Source organism: Symsagittifera roscoffensis, chromosome 4 (genome assembly GCF_963678635.1).
Source record: "Symsagittifera roscoffensis chromosome 4, txSymRosc1.1, whole genome shotgun sequence".
Lineage (NCBI taxonomy): Eukaryota > Metazoa > Xenacoelomorpha > Acoela > Convolutidae > Symsagittifera > Symsagittifera roscoffensis.
The window spans coordinates 10,439,174-10,461,105 of record NC_087065.1 but is presented as its reverse complement, the minus strand read 5'-3'; the positions used below and the strand labels follow the sequence as shown (position 1 = coordinate 10,461,105).

Below are 21,932 nucleotides of genomic sequence, written 5' to 3'. Positions count from 1 at the left end.
TTCTATTTTTAATAAGAGGTACTCAAGGGTGAGTAACTCTTCAAAATAACCGAACTAAAACAAAACGCTTTTGAGAAAACAACTAACTAAATTCATGATTAAAAAACCGAACTAACCTGATTTTATAAAATGTAAATTATACTTTGCAGTATATAGATCAACACACAACAACAAAGACGAACATCCAAAGACTAGATGATCCCATCACACTCAAACAAAGAATGGCTAATCACAACCGATATGCCGTCCACAATCACAACTTAAAGGATTTAGAGTACGACTTGACTTCGCAGAAAAGGACTTCATTGAACTAGACCAATAACCACCTCGATGTTCAAGTATACGTACAGATCCGAGTTACGAGTCATCCCTTCCACACACGGTCTCCACACACGAATTGGAATAAATTCTAAACCAGATATCCAACACCACATTAGAACACAACAATTCCAAGAATTATTAACACAAATGGACACTATACAAAGACAGTCAATTGACCAAAATTTAAAAAAACTTGCCGAAACCGCAGGATTTGCAGATACTTATACACAAGATTATAGCGGATATTTTAAAGACATTAAAGATTATATATATCTAAACGGTGAAAAATACAGACCACAAGATATTTCACCTATAATTATTTTCAGTTTTGTCACCCTTAAAAATGAAATTCTAGATTTTCTAGGATGGCCCGATTACATCTTAGAAAAATCAACTATCTTATACGCAATGTTTAACTTTATAGGATTTCTTTTCTCACTCTTAAAAGGAATCGATAACACATGCGCTATACACACACAAGTAAATAGACAAGCAAGTGTAGCACGCATACTGTTCGCAGGATTTTTTGGAATTTTTTCATCATCAATAAACAAAATAATTCTAGACGCACAAATAAAAGAATATAACAAAAAAATAGCGACAAGACAGAACACTTACGACGAAGAACAAAATAATATAGAAGTAACACCTACCGCACCACAGTTGCCACCCCTACCACAAAACCATCCATTGTCATTAGTCCCACGTAACTTCCGAAACCTAGCAATCACAAATAATCCAAATTCTAGACCAAATATACCACAAAGTCCCATCCAACACATTATGACACATCATTCACAAGATGATAATACATACGAACAAATTATAGAACAACCCCATACCACCACTTTTCAGTCTCAAAATAATCATTTTTTTTAGTCCACGATGAGCCGACAACGTGGATCCCTACACCTCTCAAATTCCCACCCAGCCAACCTCCAAACTCCAATCCCAATAATCCCACTTTTTGCTTTCCCACCACCCGATTTTCCAATTATTAATATATCATCAAGCACGAATTCGGATACTAACTCAGATTTTTCAGTTTTATACTCTATCTCACAACTTAATAACCCTAATATAGAAACCCCTGACGAATTTGCAGATTCCGAACCATCTCCATCAAATAATTTTCAAACCAACTCCTCAGTTTTTTCAAAACTCCCTTTTCAACCAATCCCGACAAATAATTCACTCCCATCCGTTTCCACTCCTTCTTATGCTTCGCAAGTGACCCCAACCGATTCCCCACTTCATTCAGACCGATCATATAATAATTCTCCAGATACCCCCCAAATTTCCCAGGAACTCGATAATTTTATTACCCTACAACAACAGTTAATACACCCTAACACCCTCACAATACATCAACTTTCATCCACAATAGAATCCTCAAACCCATCTACTCCTACACCCTCCTCAGCTTACACTGCATCATTAGCACAATCATCCACATCCACCGAAACACATAGTAGCACTAACCGAGCTTATCGCACTTTTAAAAGAAAATTCCCGAATCATCCTTTCCCGACCAAACCAGGAACAGCCTGCGAATATATTAATCACCCACAACACACCAACACGAAAGATTTTCTAGCAATCACCTTACCCTCATTTCCACAACATACATTAAATACACCTAACGACACTAATGACACACGAAGTTTCGTAGATGAACATGTTTCAATGCCCACACTTCATTGGAAAGCTTATTATCATTTTACTAATCCCCTTTGCCTACCACTATCTAGTACTCATGACGACATAGAAAAGAACAAAAATATGTTATATAGACTCACCGCAACACTAAAACCTAGACAATTTACTTATGTAGCATATAAAAAATTACTAAAAACATTCACTGCACCCCGAGCTAACGAATTTACATTAGAATATTACGAACATAAAATCATCCGAACTAATCAAGACCAATTTTTAGATGAAGATCGCTTCGCTAACCCACAACTAACAAAAAAATTTTTCATCAAAACATCATATGTATTCACACTTAATATTTTTGATAGAAAATATGATCACATCATTTCTGAAGCACTAAATGATATTCAAGCTTACGAAAGTTTCACAGACAAGTTTCAGTTATTTTCACTAACCTTTCACTTCCTTGCACCACATGAACGCGATTTGCACTGTTCCCACGATATTATGTTACGCACTAAACAAACTCGCACATATACATACTATCGTTTCATACAAAATCATTTTGATTTGCATACCCCATCAAGACAAACACACCATCGTTTTCAGTTTCTTAACTCAAAATACACATCACCATTTTTCCATAATTTCACTTTTTGCATCAAAGATACTAACCTCCACGGCATCCTCCGCAAATATGACCCAGTAACACAAATGTATATATTTTGTCCCATCACGAAGATCTTTAACGCAGAAGAATCCAGACCCTTCCTTATCCCGCATGAATTTATCCAGCCTATAGAAATACCAATATTAGAATTCATTCACAATACTAAATATAATCACAAAATATATAACCTCCTTCAACACACACCTTACGAGTTTGCAGTACGCACCGAAGAACTAAAAATCATTAAAGCACTTCAATTGCTTTGGCCACTGCTCCAAACTAAAAACATCATTCGCATACTAGCCAAATTACTAACAACATCAGATATGATACACGACATCTTCCCCCACGGCTTTTTCCCAGATGATTAACAGGTAAGTATAATTTAAAATACTCTTCACTAATAAATTTAAATTAGTACTAACCATTTTCTATCAATGTTTGATTTATATTTCTAGTCTTCACACCACGATCATCTACAAAACAGAAAAGAAAAATAAAAAAATTAACTTGTTAAAATTCTTCTAAAATTTATTAATATCTTGCACTAAATAATGTAATAAAATTCATACCAAATGTAGTAAAATAATCTATAAAATATTTTCCCATGAAACAGTAAAGTTCAATACGATGAAAATTTATAACTTTAAAATTTCCCTCAAATGCAGTAAAATTAAAATTCTATGTAATAAATTAATAAAATGAAAATGCAGTACTAACCTTTTGATATTTTTATTCAATCGCACAGGAATTCTATCCAAACTCGCCCACGAAGAATTGTTTAAATAATGATTTTAAGTTTCAAGTTTTCACACTCAACAACTCTAACACACGATAACAAGTTTCAAACTTTCCTTTTACCCGGTTGGAAAGGAATTATATACTAAACCAAACTAACCAACGCAGCTTACTAAACACCACAAATCATAAAAAAAACAGCATGACTAAGAAAAGAAAACCAACGGTACCCAAACCGGATTAACCCAGTTTAAAACGGGATAATTTATTCTTTTGAAGACTATTATAAAGTCTAAGAAAGAAATAATAAAACACAAAAAAGTCGCAAGACAAACCCATACCAAAAACAGTTTGACTTTTGAAAAAAGGACACAACCAAAGTAACATAAGAAAGACCAACATAAACCCAACATAAAACGTTATCACATAACAGGACCTCTCGAAGATACAGCACGAAATCATACTCGCACCACTGGCCTAACCCACCAGAGAGGACGTCCTGGGCATGCTCTATAGCCGGCCTAACCCACCGCGCTACATCCACGCTTTGTGACCACACTTCTATTTTTAATAAGAGGTACTCAAGGGTGAGTAACTCTTCAAAATAACCGAACTAAAACAAAACGCTTTTGAGAAAACAACTAACTAAATTCATGATTAAAAAACCGAACTAACCTGATTTTATATAATGTAAATTATACTTTGCAGTATATAGATCAACACACAACAACAAAGACGAACATCCAAAGACTAGATGAACCCATCACACTCGAACAAAAAATGGCTAATCACAACCGATATGCCGTCCAAAATCACAACTTAAAGGATTTAGAGTACGACTTGACTTCGCAGAAAAGGACTTCATTGAACTAGACCAATAACCACCTCGATGTTCAAGTATACGTACAGATCCGAGTTACGAGGCATCCCTTCCACACACGATCTCCACGCCATTCCCAGACGAGGTTGAACACAAAACAAGTTCTCTACAGAATACAGAAAAACCCGTCATAGCAAGTCATTTGGAAATCAGATTGATTTCATTGGGGATCACAGTCGTTGTCACAGGACGACGCAACGATTGTATGTCCCTAACTCCAGCATCCTGGAACTTCCTTAACAAGAGGAACCGGACAGGAATATGATGTTCGCCAAATACCAACGTTCATCATCCATCCTTTGAATTGCAGAAAGATAATTCTAAAAAACTCTGTAAAGCCCGGATGGGTGGAACCTGATCTAAACTACATTTTATGATTGGATAAATTAAATGTTTTACCGCTGTAAAATGTTTAATAATAACCAATCATAATCCATCTAACTAACAACCCACTTATTTGTAAGTGCTGAAATTACTTGTAATTTCAGCACCAGAGAGATTTGAATTTAACTTAGAAATTAGTTGCCTATCCAAGAGAACTTCAGCAGCCGCAATAAACCAGTATACCCTAGATCTATTGAGCCTAGCAGAGACTAGTTAAACACCCTAAGACTAGTAAGTATAAGAGTAAGATTAGGATCGGTATTAGACTAAGAAGTTGCACGAATCTATCCGTCCGAAAATAAGATAGCGTGACGAGCAGACGGTGTACCCTATCCGAAATTACTCTATGAGCTACCCACATCGGTTCTAACACAGTAGGCGCAAAGCACATTTAGTACAGTGTTTTTTTCTCATACGAAAGCGAACAGGTAGATTCCAAGTTCGATTCCTTCACTGCATTTGTTTTTCAGAAACTGGTCTGTTTAAAAACCATCCAGATCATCTGGAAACCATCAAGGAGAAAAAGTCGATAACAAACCAGTATAATAGAAAATGTGTTCGAATCGAAGGGCCAAGTGAACTATCTCCCCCTAATTCATTTTAGGGGGATATCCTTCACATGGGCCAAATATAATTCCTTAAAATGGTTTTATCTTAAGATATGCGCTTAAAAGATGAGCGAACTAATGAGGGAACTAGCATCTTTAAAAATTTTGAATTTTGAACCGAACTAGATATTTAGTTGAAAAATTTGGGATCTATGCCCAGATGGACCTTCTTAACATTATCCCCCTTCTCAAGAAAGAGGGAGACTGTTAAGTGGATCAAGTTAGCCGAAATTTCGACCAATCAGAATACAGAATGCAGCAAAATTGAAATTCTCAATAGAAAGCTCTAGTGGTAATTTATCTATTTGTTTTTGGGGTCAATTTTCTCAGTAGAAATCATGGGGGGGGAGGAGATTGGTAAGTATATCCGCTCAGATTTCCGCTCAGATACACAAAATCCAAAAGAACTTTTCAGCTTTGGCTTGGTTGCTTGAAAACAACAGAAATTCGTTTCAAAAACAAACTACAGAGTTAATTAAAGTCAACATTTAATCTATAGTAAACTTGATGACGTTTCAAGATGAAAATTTGTAAAAATAGCCATTGAGTTTTTTTCAAGTCTCTTGACAGACGCCATTGTTGTCTTGTAAATAAAAATGACTGTAATGTAAAAATTTACTCAACATTTATGTTCAGCTGAGATTATATAAAACCATCTGAGTGTAAGATTAAAATATTAATCTTGGTATATGCAATTGAAAAAAAATTGTATAAAATGTATAAAAAGTCTGCTTTATAATAATGGACTAATATTCCCTGAAACTCATAAGCTGTCTGGAAAAATTAGCAGAAAACAGAAAAATGATTTTCTGCGAACATTCTACTTCTGATTCTTTTTCCTGACGTAATATTTGTTTATCTGTTTTCTGTTGCATAACAACTGATTTTGTTTAGATTGAACTGCGGCGGTTCAAATTTGCTCTTTTCCTTGTAACACACCATTTTACCTATTCAATTAAAAAAACATTCTGCCAGAAAACTTCAACTGAACGTCTTATCCAGTTTGAATTATTCATCATCACTTCGAGAGAGTAATTTTAGCGCCACAATATCCCAGGAAAAACAAAAAATGCAATATGGAAGAGGATGAAATGTTTATTTGTTCAGCACGTGTCAGTTCAAACATTTATGAACAATTCTGCTATTAAGGCAAGTTTATGGAATTAGTCGTATTGCAGCAGTGTTTGAGAGTGCATTAAGCTAAATGGCTCCCCGGGACGAAATTTCTGCCTCCAAACCGGTCAAAGTAGTCTCTAAAACTAATCTGAACAATGGTGGATCCGAGTACTGCTCCTCTGAAGCTTCGGGAACACAGCACAGTCGGTCGCCGAAAACATCACCTCACGACAAAGATACAGGTAGCATTAAGCCGAGTAGCAGCAGTAGCAACGGAACCAAACGTTCGGTTTCTCTATCCCGGCCAACCGAGACGTCGACATCATTGACTCAACAGAGTCTATCCGAAGCGCCGAAGTCAGCACCTAGTACTGGAAGCGGGAAATCTAGTAAAAAGAAGAGCAAAAAAGGTTTACTCGCTAACATTGCTGGAACTCGTTACGAGTGTGTTCGGGAGTCCTTAGAACACTGCGGGTTCGCCACAATCCGTGATGAACGAGACGACCCGAACTGCCTTTTGTACTGGAGCGATCTTGCGGTTCCCAATGAAAGGATTTCGGAAATGAAGCCATACCAGAAAATCAATCATTTCCCAGGTATGGGAGAGATATGTCGGAAAGACGCATTGGCTAAGAACATGATGAAAATACAGAAAATTTTTCCAAGTGATTATGACTTTGTGCCTAAAACTTGGACTATGCCCCAGGATGCAAACACTTTTTTAAACTACGCCAAAGAAAGCAGTAAAAAACGAAAGAAAACCAAAACTTTCATTGCCAAACCTTCAAACGGTGCTATGGGAAACGGAATCCGGTTGTTCAGATCAGCCGAAAAAGCGCCATTGGACGAAAACTATATCGTACAGGAGTATCTTGATAAACCCATGCTTATTGAGGGTTTCAAATTTGACATGCGAGTTTACGTTTTGGTAACTTCCTGTGATCCACTGAAAGTTTTTCTTTTTAAAGACGGATTAGTTAGAATAAGTACTAAAACGTATGTTGCACCGAGCGAACAAAACATCGACGAGCTCTACATGCATTTGACAAACTACTCGGTGAATAAATTCAGTGCCAATTATGAAAAAGACGAGGACGAAAGTAAAGGTAGCAAACGGAATTTTGAGTTTCTGAATGAGTGGCTTGCAAATGGAAGTTACGACGTGCAAAAAGTCTGGCGAGAAATTGCCGATGTTATTGTTAAAACTTTAATAGTTGCTGAGCCCCACTTAATACACCAATATCGTATGTGTCGCCCAGGTGTTTCGCCTTTAGCGGATAGCACTTGCTTTGAAATTTTGGGTTTCGATATTTTTCTCGACCGGAAAGGTAAGCCGTGGCTTCTGGAAATCAACAGATCTCCCAGTTTTGGAACGAATGAAAAGATTGATCTTAATATTAAAAGTGCACTTTTGCAACAGACATTTAAGTTGTTACGTGTCAGGGCATCGGATAAAAAACGATGTTTGACCAATCAGAAGATGGAAAGCCAACGCAGGCTTTTTAATGGTCACAGAAGGCTGGCCATTGAACAGTGGGACAAAAGCAAAGCGGCGAAAGTGCGCAAGAAAGAGCAGCTGCAAATTCAACTAGCAGCTTTGAGACGAGAATCCATGCGTCAAGAATACGAGTCAAAAAATCTTGGAAAGTTCCGAAAAATCTTCCCAATTGACGATCGAATGCAGCTCGAGAAATACATTGGTAATAATTTTATGAGCTCACAATTCCTTTTCTAGCTTAAAACTTAGCTATTTACCGCATCCAAATTTACACTTAGCAAATCGATTATATCGGATAATTATGTTGATTTTTTTGACAATTATATTATAAAAACTACCAAAATTAGGTCTTCATAGGATTTATAATCAATTGTGATCGTGTAGCGTAGTTTCAAAAAACAATATCTTAAAATAAAATTGAATTTAATCGCGATAACTTCCAAAAGATTGTAATCTCTTATACTCCATGAAGAGTTTATTTGAAGTAGCTTTGGTCAAACTCCATTGCCAACTTCATAGCTGAATTTTTTTTTGCAGTGGTTCAGTTCCTTTCTGCGTTATTTGTTTTTATGGGGTTGTATAACAAAAAAAAATAGATAACTTTTTTAGGGATCCTGAGCAAGGGATTTGACATTCTGCTGGCGGGCAGGGCGGGTCAACTGCAGAAGGAGGTCATCTCCAACTACAAGAACCCACACCACGAAGCAGACTTACTTGACCTGATCGAACAGTGCGAGTGCGAAGAGGGTAAGACTGCGGTCGACGGGTTGTCGCAACATCTTTCGAAGCACTAAAGAGCACACAGATGCTCATAGAGCAGTGCATAGAAAATGTCTTCTCTTACATTCTTGATTTTTTTTCAAAAGAGTTTGATATGTTCAAATTATATTATGTACAAGTTACATATAATTATACAAATTTGTTTATGTACAAAATTTTTTAATTGGGGTTTTAACTTATCTAACCGATATTTTTAAATCTATACTTAACAATCTCCTAACGCCTCTCCTCTTCGAGTGAAGCAAAATTAGGCTTCTCAATAGAAAGTTTTAGCACTAAATAACCTTTTTATCTAGAGCTTTGGAGGTGCTTTAGTTGATACCAAAGGGGGGAGGTTCTTTTCTTCATGTCAAAGGGGGCATTGTTAAGTAGATTAGTTTTTTTTGCAATCTCAAATTCACTTAACGTTCTCTGCATCACCCTAAAATGTTCGGAAGTGCATTTTTTTCTTTAAGGCAAAAAATTCGGCTTTATGTGCATCACTTTTAGTAACTGTTTAATTCTGAAAGTAATTGTTGACTTTTAATTTTGTAAATTTTGGTGTTTCACATTCGTTGGAGAACCTGGCTTACGATTTCAAAATTTTTGAAATCGTAAGCCGGGGGAGGTTGGTCGCGGGGGAGGTTGCTCAATTGATTTTTTGGCTCTTTTCCAGTTTCCCCCCTTTCAAAATAACGAGTTTTATATTTCTTTTACGTGTTATTACGGCTAAATGCGTGATGTTACGCTGTAAAGTATGAAGAACAAATCTGTTCAGAATTGTCGATTTGTTCACCGCGCCAAATTTCATTGCATTGTGACAACGTTAAATAGGCTTTTCAAAATTGAATTTGAAAGGGGGGAAACTGGAAAAGAGCCATTTTTTTAAAATCAATAACAACGGTTTGCAAAATACGGACTTGAGTCACTCGTCACAGTAACACAGTCTGGAATGTGGTGGAAAATAGAGACACTAAGCTTATAGACAGACCTGATCGCCTTTTATAGAATAATCGCAGAAACCTTAATTAGAAATAACTTAAAATTTCGACCTGGAAAAAATGATGTGGTTGGTGGCTGCGTGGTATTTCGCGCCATAAATTTTCTGCATTTTGAGTGAGCTCTGAAACTCTTTAGGATTGAGTTTAAATTTATCGTTCTCAGGCTTAAAGCATTAAAAATTTCAAATTGCAAAATTTTTCAATAATGGCTTTTATTTTATTTTATTTTATTGATTTTTTTTCTACACTTCAGGAGGTGACATGTCAACGTTCAATTCAGGGTACCGAAAACCCCTCGTACCCAAACCCCTGTCATCAATGCCAAGCTCAGCGTCCCCTATGCGCCACTACAGTCGCAAGGGGGGAGGAACTGAGGAAGACAACTCTTCCGACGAGAGCGACGAAGACGACGACAACTCCGACGCCACCGACAACAACGACACGAACAGAAACGACACTACAATTACAAGCCACGACATGAAATCACATGGTTTCCACCGCAACTCGGAAACGAATTCCTCCCTGATCGAGAAAAAGAGTATAAATAAAAGACCCAAACAGAGCTCGCAGTTAAGCAAGTCACGCAAAGTTGAAAGGCCGACTTTAATCTCCCGCTCATCGACTCGAAGTTTGAGCTCGCTTCGGTTCGAAAGCAATCGTAGTTTACCTCCAAGTAAGCGAAAGAAAGACGATTCTGATTTAATCCAACTTTACGAAGCATTGAGTGAGTTGAATATCAAATTCCCAGGAAAAAGTGACGAAGAAGCGAACGAGATTTTGAACTCAATTTTGGATAACTGGCGCTATCACAAGCCTCGTGTTGCTTCGTATTGGCTCGTTAAACTCGATTCGGTGAAACGACAGAAAGTCGTAGACATAGTTCGTAACAACGTGCGATCAATAGTCCAGCGATTTCACGAAAACGAAGATATCGATAAATTAAACGTGACCAAGTGTCTAAATAAAGTATTCAACAGGATGTTATGGTCTCATGGCCAAGGGTTATGGTCTTGTTTGAACCATACAACTCGTGGCCCTGCCCCTTGGGAGACCGTTTTTAGAAGTGGCGGCGAGATGTTATCGAACGTAGAAATGGGTTGCTGTAAAATAGCAGTCGAATTGTGCAAGGATTGCTTGCTTGTGGTGTACCAGTTTGCAAACCAATCAAGAACCGAACTGAATTTGGGAGCACATAGCGTATCTAGTGCCAATCCAGGGAACTCTGCAGTAACCTAGATGAATCTAGAATTTTCTAGAAAATATATATGTAGAAGTATTTCACGCTTTCTAAGGTGTATCAAAAAGATTTCACTGCTGTCGGAAATGCTATATAATTTGATATTAATGTTTCAAAGTTTATTTTTTCATATGACAAAATCAATAGTTTCAATTCAACAATCAGAGCTTAATAATTTTGCGAAAATGAAGGTAAAATCAACAGGCCTAAAAATTTAAAAAAAGCTTAGACTCATCACAATTTTTGTCTCACGTTGAATTTTTTTCAGGGCAACATTTTATTCAAAGGAGCAGTCTCTTCAACTTTTTCTACAAAATAATTATCATATTGAAAAAAAGGAAAAATTATTTTTGGGTCCGTTTTTTATTCAGTAAAATTTCGATTCTTTAGCAAGTTATTTTTGAAAAAAATTCACCTGTGAGCATGTTTCGCTAAGTTATCGGGATTTGAAAACAAGCTAATTTGGCCCCATTTGGGAAAATTTACGCTCCATAAATTGCGTTTTTATAACACGCATGAGCATCAATTTATAGCGTTCGAAACTGAGTTAAGAGCATGGTTTTTATTTTTTAAAAATTTTTTTACAAGTCAGCAAAATCATGGCGTGAAGGTACTGCAGTGAAGTTCTTGGGTTCGAGTCCCGTCGGCCCATGTTTTGGTGTCGGCGCAGATGACTCATCACGGGTTTTTCTTGTGCTTTAAACTTCGTATAGTTTTTTTCAACAATTCTCATTTTTTTTCTTCGATTTTTTAAGTTTTTTTATTTGTTTGTGTTGTATTGCAAGTGATGCAAAGCTCCACTTTGCCTCTGTCTTTATAGATTTATTGTAACTAAGTCAATTATTTAACATCTATTTTGACCATATTACGCATCACAGATTGAATGATTTCGGGAATTTCAATACAGTTTGATAATTCAACTGAATGGTTTTCGCATCCTGTTTTTGATAAAATGAAAATTTGATTCAGTGTAGTCTGTTTGTTTGTCCTCTCTGTGATAATTTGTTTTGCAATTTTTTTTTGGCCCTCATGTTCTATGTTAAAGCAGTATACACACATTTCTTGATGATCAGCCACCAATTTGCTCCATAAAGTGAAAGAGCACCTATAGCAGCTGACAGATAGAGTGTTTTGATAGCTCTAATCAAGTAAAGCTGATTGCTGTTCCATTCAAAAATTTTCATAAAGTAAGAAATATAAAAAAAAAAATAAAAATAAATGCATCACGCTACAATTCTAATTGTACAAATTTCCCTTATATTTTTCTACCAGAAAGGGCGAAAAATTTACTTGAAAAATGAAAAAAAGGGCAGTAAACTTATTTCGATCTTGTAGTCGAAGCAAATTTTAGACCAGCTGTTCTAGAAACATAATTAATTCAATTTTATTTTTATATACGAATCACAACCAATGAATTTTTTTATGATATCAGATTTGATCGCCTATGAATTTTTGTTGAGGTTGTCGGAATTAGCTGGAACAAATAAAACGAACCCTATGCCAGTTTCCTTGAAAGAACAAAAAAGAACGAAAAACATCGAGGTGGTTTTTTTTCTCCAGAACAAATTTCGACTTTTTAAAAGCCTTTTTTGACAATTTTTTATACCATCAGAATATTATTGTTGTTCTGAAATCTAATTCAAAAAGATGTTTCTCATGTAACAATTTTGCGTAAAGTAAAACCTTGTCAATTTGACCATCAATAACACAAAATAGACCGCGGTTTATTTGAGACTTCGTTTATTGCCAAACATATTTTTTGTACATTACATCGCGCGTAGGGGGATTGTTTTCGAAAAAAAATTCTTACAAATTTCAAAATTTTTTCAATGTTTCAAAGCGAACACTATTCCGAAGAGCTCGAAGGTCAGACAGAACGTTCAGTGCTTCGCTCTGATGCGAGCAGTCTTGGACGGGAGTGTTTCACTTGTTTTGTGAAGTTTTTTTTTGCGTTAAGAAAGTACTCAAATTTACAGGACAATGACAGAAGTTTCATGGACACTAGCGTCATAAACTAGTTATTAGCTGCCTAATTAACCATAAAAACTTTTTTTAAGCTGACTTTTTTCAAATTCATTAATGCTTTAAATGCCTTTCTGCACCTAAAATCATCTTCACTCTATTTGCTCTCAAAAGCAAAAGCTTCAGATAGTTTTTTTCTTGACAAGTCGAAACGTTTTGGGAGTTTTATATTATATTTTGACTAATAAAAAATCACTACTACTAAAAAATTTTCACTACTTATAATAGATTGAATATCGTCTTGTTCATGTTTTTCTGCTTTTGCTTTGTACGTAATTGTTTTTGCGTTGGAAAAATACAGACGGATGGAAGATTCTTTGTCACTTCATTGTCAGAACACTCACTATATATCAGATTTTACTTGAAATAAAGCTTTTCAAATGATAATTTTAATCTCTTGAAATGATATTTTTTTGAATACTTTGCTAGAAATGATTCGCGTGATACTTTTTAATCTGACACCTTTCGGCTTATACTATCAACCATCCAATCAGCTTTTGTTATCAATAAAAAAAACTTCATACCGATCTCTTAAGAATGATCAAAAAAATTTCAGATGAATTATTTTTTTTATCGGATAATATGCTTTGGGTCGGAGACCTCCAACAACGAAAAAAAAACACGCAAAAAACGGTTCCATTTTCGGATTTTGAGATTGTTTAGAAAATCAAACATCTGTCTAAAAGCATCCAAACGTTTTGAATGTTTTGTCTATGAAACATCTTGCGCACGACACTACAGTGCTGATTTAAATTATCCGGACAAAACGAACAAAACTTGAATTTTCAGACGCGTTTTTCTTAAATTGGGTTAAGATTAGACAAAAAGTGAAGAAGACAAAAGTTGCTTAGAAGTTCACCAGCAATAATATGGTGCCATTTTTTCTCCGAAATTCTCAACAAAAATTTTACCCCAAAAATGGGTCAATTTGGCTTTTTTCAATTAATCAAGAATTACGCTGAAACTACTTTGTTAATTGATATGAAAATTATATCACAGGAAGTTTCATACGCAGCTCAACAAAGTTTAAGAAGGGTTAAATCTCCAAAAACTAGTATAAGAGAAAAAAATTTCACTTGATAGTCAATAAATGTGATTTTTACTATATAAAACCCAGAATCTCTGTTTAAAAATAAATTTTAAACAATTTGCGCAAATGTTTGGAGATTTAACCCCTGTTAAACTTTGTTGACCTGCGTAAGAAGCTTCCTGTGATATAATTTTCATATCAATTAACAAAGTAGTTTCAGCGTAATTCTTGATTATTTGAAAAAAGCCAAAATGACCCATTTTTGGGGTAAAATTTTTGTTGAGAATTCCGGAGAAAAAATGGCACCATATCAATTCTGGTGAAATTCTAAGCAACTTTTGTCCTCTTCACTTTTTGTCTAATCTTAACCCAATTTAAGAAAACCGCGTTTGAAAATTCAAGTTTTGTTCGTTTCGTCCGGATAATTTAAATCAGCACTGTATTCTGTCAAAAGGCGATACGTTTGAAAGAAACCATTTCTTTATTTTTTTTGAAGGCTCAAAATTTTTGCTGCAATTTTACCCTTGCTATCATATAAAAACTTTTCATTATTGGGCGTTTCAAGGGTTCAGCTTTTCAGCATGATGACCTTCATATGTTATTTTCTGTTCATGCTCCAAGTCGTTAATACTTTGTTAGCGCACTTTGAAATCAAAATAAATGACTTCTGACGTTTGTGAACAAAATTTAGGCTCATCTGCCATATTGAAACGACTTTTGGTGACGCCTATACTAGTGGACAAAATATGAAACTGCAAGTTTTTGTTCTGGAAACAGGTGAAACTTACTCACCAAATTTCTAAAATACTTTCATTTTTATGTATTTTTTTTTTGAATCGATAAACAATTATTTGCTGCAAATTTCTTACTAAAAACACTATAACAAATCATCTAACTCCTAAGATTTTTTATTTTGTCCATTGATTCAAGAGGCTAAACCTTTTTGGGATTTTGCAAAAAATTTTTGCCAGATGATTACCCCTCAATCAGAAGAATTTTCTTTCGAAAATGAAGTACTCCTCACGTTAAATCTGCACAATGGGGGAATCAAATGTCTAGTTTGCAAACGTTCCGTCGAGAAAGATAACTGCGCCTGGTCTACTTGCACTAATTGCAATAAGCTTCATAATCGGAGCATTAAATCGTCAATCAGCTATTCAGTACAGCAAGAAGTATTCATGGACAAGTTTAACCATTTAAACTCGACAAGCGCTTCGGTTCAACCTTCCTCGTCAAAAAGTAGCATTTACGAGCAAATAAATTCAAAATGTCCTCCTAACGGGTTTCCCGCCTCATTATACAAACAATTCAACCATTTTCTTGGAGCCCACAATTCCTCGAGATCAACTGATAACTATGCAAATAAAGATTCTAACCGGGTCCCGAACGAGTTTAAAATGTTCAATCCGAATTTTGCTGAATCAGGTGCAAATGAAACTCAGAACTTTCGGCGACCGCTGCGAGACGAACATCGGACCAATAGTTTTGCATTGGACTTAACGGTTACTAAGACTAACGACCTTGAAGTAAAAAATATGACAGATCCATGTTATCCTTGCCTTAATCCACAAACGCGTGCCGAGAGGGGTAAGACGAATATAAAATATTTAAATTGAAGATTTGAATTTTGGTGTAATTTTATGTTAATTTCATCATTCTAAATGTTCAACAAATATAATCATTTTTTAAAATCTTTTTTTTTTATAATGCTGTTTGAAAATATGTTCAAGACTAATTGCAAATTACATTCTAGTTGAAACTGTGCACCAAGAGTGTACGACCACGAATTTGACGAGAACTGATCAACTGGACGCCAGCAGCCAACTGGCAAAACTGGTTTCGGCTCAAGAGGCCGTCGGCTATAGCCACAATCTAATGCGGAATCAGGTGTCAGACTGCATACGTAGAACATCTATGACAAATGGTTTTGCTCATCCGATGTGCATTGAATCGAATATAGATTTAGACGACATAATGGATGAAACAGATGAGCCGATTGATTTAAGGACCAATTCTGGCTACTCTACTGGCTCCGATTCGCTAGAGGGATGTCAATCGAACAGTGCTCAATCAACTCCATTCAATTCCCCCAGGTAGAAAAATGTTGCGCGAGGCCGATGAGCAATTAGGTTAGGTTTGTGACTTATACCCCGCAAACGAGTTTCATGGATAAAAATCGATGATGTAGAAATTCAATTTGTAATAGCGGGGGACACTAACACTAGGGAACTAACTCAGCCCGGTGCTAAGCTCGGATTCAATCAAATAAACTAATTAACTAACAATTGGTACCTGCGTAACTATTCCATTTGCAATTACCCGGAATCTAAATTCGGGTCAGCCAAGTTCAATATTGCGCTAATTCACTCACTGAGACACAGAGTCACTCAACTGGGCGTTTTCCTTCCATCTGGGCATCAGAATCTGTTATCTCTAATTTTGAGAACCCACTATTTGACTCAATAGCAATTCCTGTTCCGCCTAAAGGTAGGCTGTTTCTAAATGTCTTTTACACTAGTGGACAAAATTAAAGCAAAATCAGGTTTTTCCCTTTAAAATATCTGTTTTCAAGGTTGATTTTGGACAAAATTTACTGGGAATTGAGACAAAATTTATTCGTAGACCAAGAGAAAATGATCAGAGCTACCCTCTATGAAATGAACAAAACTTAGTTTCAAAATCTTACCAAAGTTTTCTGGGCATAAAAATGTGCCTGTTTTCATCATCTGCTCCAAGTTTTGCATCGGAGTGAACTTCTTCTCGAATAACCCGAAAATAAAAGTTGTTCATGAATCATGAAAATTTCTGAGCAATAAAATGAAATTTTTCAGTGTGACAACTTTACTAAATTCAGCTGTTTCTTACATATTTCTAACATATTCACGCGTTTTGAAAATCTTAGTGCTGATTGCTAAAACTAGCTTTTTCAGACCCATCAAACACTGGTAAGTCTTTAGAATCAATTTTTTTTCATATACAGGACGGTAGCTCTGATTGTTTGTCCTTGATCCATGTTAAAAAATTACTAAGTTTTGATAGAAATATTGTCTTAAATGGACCTTGAAAGTGGGGATTTTAGAGACAAAAATTCCGATTTTTCGCTTACTTTTGCTCCTTAGTGTATGTTTTCTATTTGAGTTATAGTAAAAATTAGGGTTATTATCGTCCCTATTTGTCCGGACATTTACTTCGGTAGACGGGAGAAGGGCACTGCCTATTCTCTTACGAAGCGTGCTAACTGAAGACTTTCACTGACGACTATAGTTATGAATGCGAAGTTCATCATAAGTATCTCCAACTAAGTTGTGCAAATGGCAAGTCTAATTTCAACTCTAAACTACGTTATAGGTAGGGGAACAATCTTATCATCGGTAGCTAACTCATTCCAAGCATCTAAAATTCCGATCTCCACTCTAATCCAATCCCGACTTACTAGCTAGTAGGGGAACGTAATTGGTTTATTGGGCTGCAATTGTGCCCAAATTCACCACCGGCCAGCTAGGCAATTATGAGTTCATGTTATTTAGGAGACCTACTTCCATGCTACGCTCCTATTCCTGCCAATTTCCTCTAAAACTACTTTTCTTTAGTCTGATTGAGTTTCTATTAATGCCTCATTCACCTAGCTAAACTGAAACTAATATTTGCCTGTATATTGCCCTTTTCCGGTCTAAGGGGTGTTTTTCCCAAATGCTAATAACTTCCTGTTCAACCGTCGGATTTGGCTCAAATATTAGTTATTGATATTCTTTGTCGCAATCTATCATATCCCAAAGGACCCCTCCGATGCGAGCCGGAGGCATTAGAATGCGCTCGTCACGGGTCCAAATGCTGTCCAAATCCTCGTGCTACTCATTTTTCTCTATTTACCTTCACCCCTTTTACCAGTTTACTCTTCTTTCATTTGTGCAAAATAACTTCCTCCCCAAGTTAACCCCCCAGTTGTTAATTGCGTTGTATTTTGCGTTGCATTGACGTTCAGAATCTTTTATAGGTCGTTCAAACTCTTTGAATTCGAGGTTTGACCTTTTGAATTTCGGGTCATTTCCTTAAAAATAAGTTGAACTCTATTATCGAACAGCAAAAAGTGTAACACTCAGGAAATACTTGATTGATTTCTAATATCAAAAGTAGAACTTAATTTTCAGACTTCACAACGAAATACCAATTTTACTTATTGATCCAGTTTTCTCAACTTTGTTTAACTTTATCAAAAAAAGCAAAAAGTGTCAATTTTATGATTTTTAGTATTTTAGAGGAGTCTAAGGGTATTTTTTTGCTCGAAATTTGAAGTTTTTTTTTCATAAAGTAAGTTTTTTTTCTGTTTACTTGCGTTTATTGATTCTTTTCCAACTATCTATAGGCTATGTTTCATATAAGAGCAGTAAGGCCACTTTATGGAAGCAGTTTTTTGTTATTTTTGCCGCATAAGGATAATGACTAATGTATATCTTTCATGATTTTGGCAACATATGGTACACTTTCAGTTGTCTTAGAAATTAAGATCGTCGCAACTTGCGATTGAACTTAGAGTTAATTTATCTAACCCTAAAGGAGCACTACTTCTAAAACCAATTTTCAGCGAGCCTTTGAAAGGAACCGTTCAAATATTTTTTTTGTGAACGATACTGTAATGTTTTTAGTCAAAGCAAAAGCCCGCTTGCAATCGATAACAAACTTGTTTGCTTATGGCTTTTGATGGTTTCCAGCGAGTTTTCTTAAAATTAATTTCTGTTCAGAGAACAAAATAAAGTAAGCGCAAAAATCAAGAGTCTCTAACTTTCTAGCAACGACTTGACCTCCTCTCAAAAAATGGAATTGCGTGAAACTTTTTTTTAAAATCTTTTTTGGAGACTAATCAAACAATGATATAATGATTACTTGGGTTCACAAAAATGTTAAAATGCAGTCAAAGTAATCAATCATTCAAGCTGGTTTTAGTCAACAAAATATCCAGGAAAACTGAAGTTACATTTTAATCTTCAATGTTCAATTGCCCCGAGTTTTTGAAAAACTGCAGTACCACGTCAAATCGCAAATTTTACCCGAACTTTTACGCAAATTGTTCATTTGTCAGTGACACTTATGAAGCTATTTTTCCAATTTTGAGGAAGAGTCTTGAATGCAGTCAATACTCTTATACAGGTTTGGCGATTTTTTGCACGCTTTTTTGTCAAAAAGCCTTAACTTTGTTCACGCAGAAATTTGATTTTTCGCGCTGTGATTTTCGTTTTTGTTTTAAGTTCATTTCCTTTGTTGAAAAAAACTCCACTATCGAACAGCAAAATTTTCAATGAAAAAACCTTTAATGAATTCTAGACTAAATTAGCATTTTTAGGCCCGGATTACATTGGTGAGTCAGGAAAACTAAAAATTGATATTTTAGTAGAGGTAAGCTCTAATCATTTGCTCTTGGTCTCTGTGAAAATTTACTAAAATTCTATTGAAATAATGTCCAAAAAGTCTTTAACAACAGGCATTTTAGAGACAAAAAACCTGAATTTGCGCTTAATTTTATTTACTAGTGTTATTTCATAGTCGACATTAATTTTCAACAGTTTTCTAGCGGCTCAAAATTTTACCCATTGATCCAGTTTTCTCAAAATGGGTACATGAAATCAAAAAAATGTAAATCGGAAACTGTTCTAGAAATTGCAAGGTTTTTAAGGTCATCTAATTATATGACTAAAAAAATTGGATTTTAAAAAAAAACAAGTAAGCATGTTTTTTCTGTTTACTTGGGTTCATTGACTTTTTTTTTCAACTGTCTCTTGGCTATCTTGTTTTTCTTCATACGATGTACAATTGATAAGAAGTTACTTTTTTCCAACGAAAAGTTTTTTTGGAGCTTGAATCCGAGCGCATCTTCAAAAACTGAGAACAAAACCGACATCAAAGTAAGTCTTCATTCAAAAAGAGTGTTCCCCGGCTTTTGGCTGGAGTTTATGTTTCGACTTTCAAAGTCGAGCGAATGTCAGAGACCAATCGAAAAATAATTTTCGAGACAGGGGCTTAGGTCAAGCACAGATTCGAAACAATCCTCGAGCACGGTCGAAACAAACCTCGAGCACTTTCGAACAATAACGATTGTCCCTCCGTAATTCGGGATAATCGGTATTTTGGGACAATCGAGTAAAAAAGAAAGACTTATTTCAAATATCAACATATTTCACATTTTTCTTACTCAAATTGCCAGCCAGTATTCCAAAAGATAGAAAAAAATAGCTCAAAAACAGTTTATCTCTACAAAGCATTTAAATTGCAAATTATTTCATTCCGATAAAAACAAGCATCATGAGATATTACCCAAAAAGCATACTATATACCGTTTATATTCGGATAACTCATTTGGTTTGAAAGTTGAAACATACCAAATTTCGGCCGAGTACGGTCGAAACACATCTTGCGCGGGTCGAGCTCGGTCGAACACATTTTTTTTCAATCGAGCAACGTTGAAAAATATCTTGCTTGGGTTGAGCACGGTCGAGTATATTCGTTCGGTCGAGCCCGATCGAAGCATACTGAATTTCTGTCGAACACGAACGAAACATACCGATATTTGATTGAGACGGTCGAAACATGCCGCTTTTTGGTTGAGACGTCGAAACATAAAGTGAGCTCCTCGACCCGGATCGGAATACCGATCAGATTTCTGCAAAAGCTATTAAATGAAACATTAGCGACGAAACTTCAATTCTGGGACTCTGTTATTACTGGTTGTCTGCTTAAAACTTCAAAAACTTTAAATAAAAAACAAAACTTATAAACTAAGATGATGTGGTAGGTAGCACTAACCGGCTTTTCGTTACCAAGGTGCGTTGACACCGACGAAGGCTCTCTGGGCGAGTCGCAGGTGATGACCGCTGCTGTGATATTCCCCTCTGTGAACAACATACCCCCTGTCACGAACAACAAAGAAGAGTACCCATTCGAGTGTGAAGTTCCCAATTGTGGCAAGAGCTACAAGAAAGTGTCCCATCTGAAAGCGCACAGGCGAACACATACGGGTAAATTCTACTAGTTGTTCGCTTTTTCTAGAAAAACAAATGCTATAAGTTTTCTCGTTCAAAAGAACCGATCATATTTTTTCTAGTAATTCCTCGTATTTTTGGCATGTTGAAGAGTTTTCTTTTTATTAGACAATATTTATTTTGTTTTGTCAAACATTAGAAGGCAACTGAATTGTTGCGACCGCCCTTTGCTCTCAATTAGTTGCCGAATTGTCCCAAAGGGCAACCTGTACTTTTCAGAGTCGCTTCTGGTGGTTGGCCAACCCTGAAAACGTTTTAAGTAGCTTTTGGCGCCACTGTTTTGAGGGCAAAAAATTCATTCAAAGGTGCTCACAACGACATTTTCTTCCAACGTTTGCTTGCCATAAAAAAAATAGCAAAGCATAGTTTTTCCGAGGTGGAAAACTTCAAAACGGCTGCACTAGAAGAAAGGACGACAAAATTTTTTCAGCCTTGTCAAAAAAAGATTGACAAAACTTCAACCAACCTCCCACGTCGTCCTGCCTACGCCAGAAAATTTTCGAAAAAACTTACCTACGCCACTATTTGGCACCTATTATAACATTCTTAGCTCTCCTTGTCTTGTCTCAGGTGAGAGGCCGTTCAAATGTACGTGGCTTGAATGCGAGTGGAGCTTCGCCCGGTCTGACGAGTTGACGAGACACATTCGCAAACACACAGGCTACAAGCCATTCGGATGCCACGTGTGCAACAGGAACTTCTCACGGTCAGACCACCTCAAGAACCACTTCAGAAGACAACACTCGAATGTCCTTCAAAATGTCAGTCATTCAGACTAAATTTGTAGTGATATGTGCAAAAAATTGGTATAGAATAAGTTTCAAAAATATCAAATATGAAATTTTGCAAATATGTCGGAACCCCAATATTTGCACTAAAATTGATTTTTGCAGTTTATTCAGCCTGATCCAAAACCTTATGCGAATTTTATTTTGCTATTGTAATATTTCACTATAATTATTCATAAAAGTTCATAATAAA

At 35.9% G+C, this 21,932-nt stretch overlaps 3 protein-coding genes across 6 annotated transcripts in view; 2 read left to right on the top strand and 1 right to left on the bottom strand.

Moving 5' to 3' along the window:
- Nucleotides 1–11,026, top strand: part of LOC134844357 (tubulin polyglutamylase TTLL7-like) — a 35,996-nt gene extending 24,970 nt beyond the window's left edge. Inside the window, exons 2-4 of one of the 2 annotated variants that reach the window (XM_063861003.1) lie at nt 6,152–8,073; nt 8,481–8,618; nt 9,885–11,026. In XM_063861003.1, the coding sequence (XP_063717073.1) occupies nt 6,462–8,073; nt 8,481–8,618; nt 9,885–10,867 (2,733 nt within the window). In that variant the 5' untranslated portion in view covers nt 6,152–6,461 and the 3' untranslated portion in view covers nt 10,868–11,026. Of the gene's footprint in view, nt 1–5,827; nt 8,074–8,480; nt 8,619–9,884 lie in introns of those variants that run through there. The other variant, XM_063861004.1, reaches the window with a different exon arrangement.
- Nucleotides 1–21,932, bottom strand: part of LOC134845287 (unconventional myosin-VI-like) — a 238,167-nt gene that overhangs the window by 192,414 nt on the left and 23,821 nt on the right. The gene's annotated exons all lie outside the window — the stretch shown is intronic.
- On the top strand, nt 15,318–21,730 carry LOC134844734 (Krueppel-like factor 6). Its single transcript, XM_063861548.1, has 4 exons — nt 15,318–15,345; nt 15,674–16,013; nt 20,734–20,927; nt 21,522–21,730. The coding sequence occupies exons 1-4, from the start codon at nt 15,318–15,320 to the stop codon at nt 21,728–21,730; spliced, it is 771 nt and encodes a 256-aa protein (XP_063717618.1).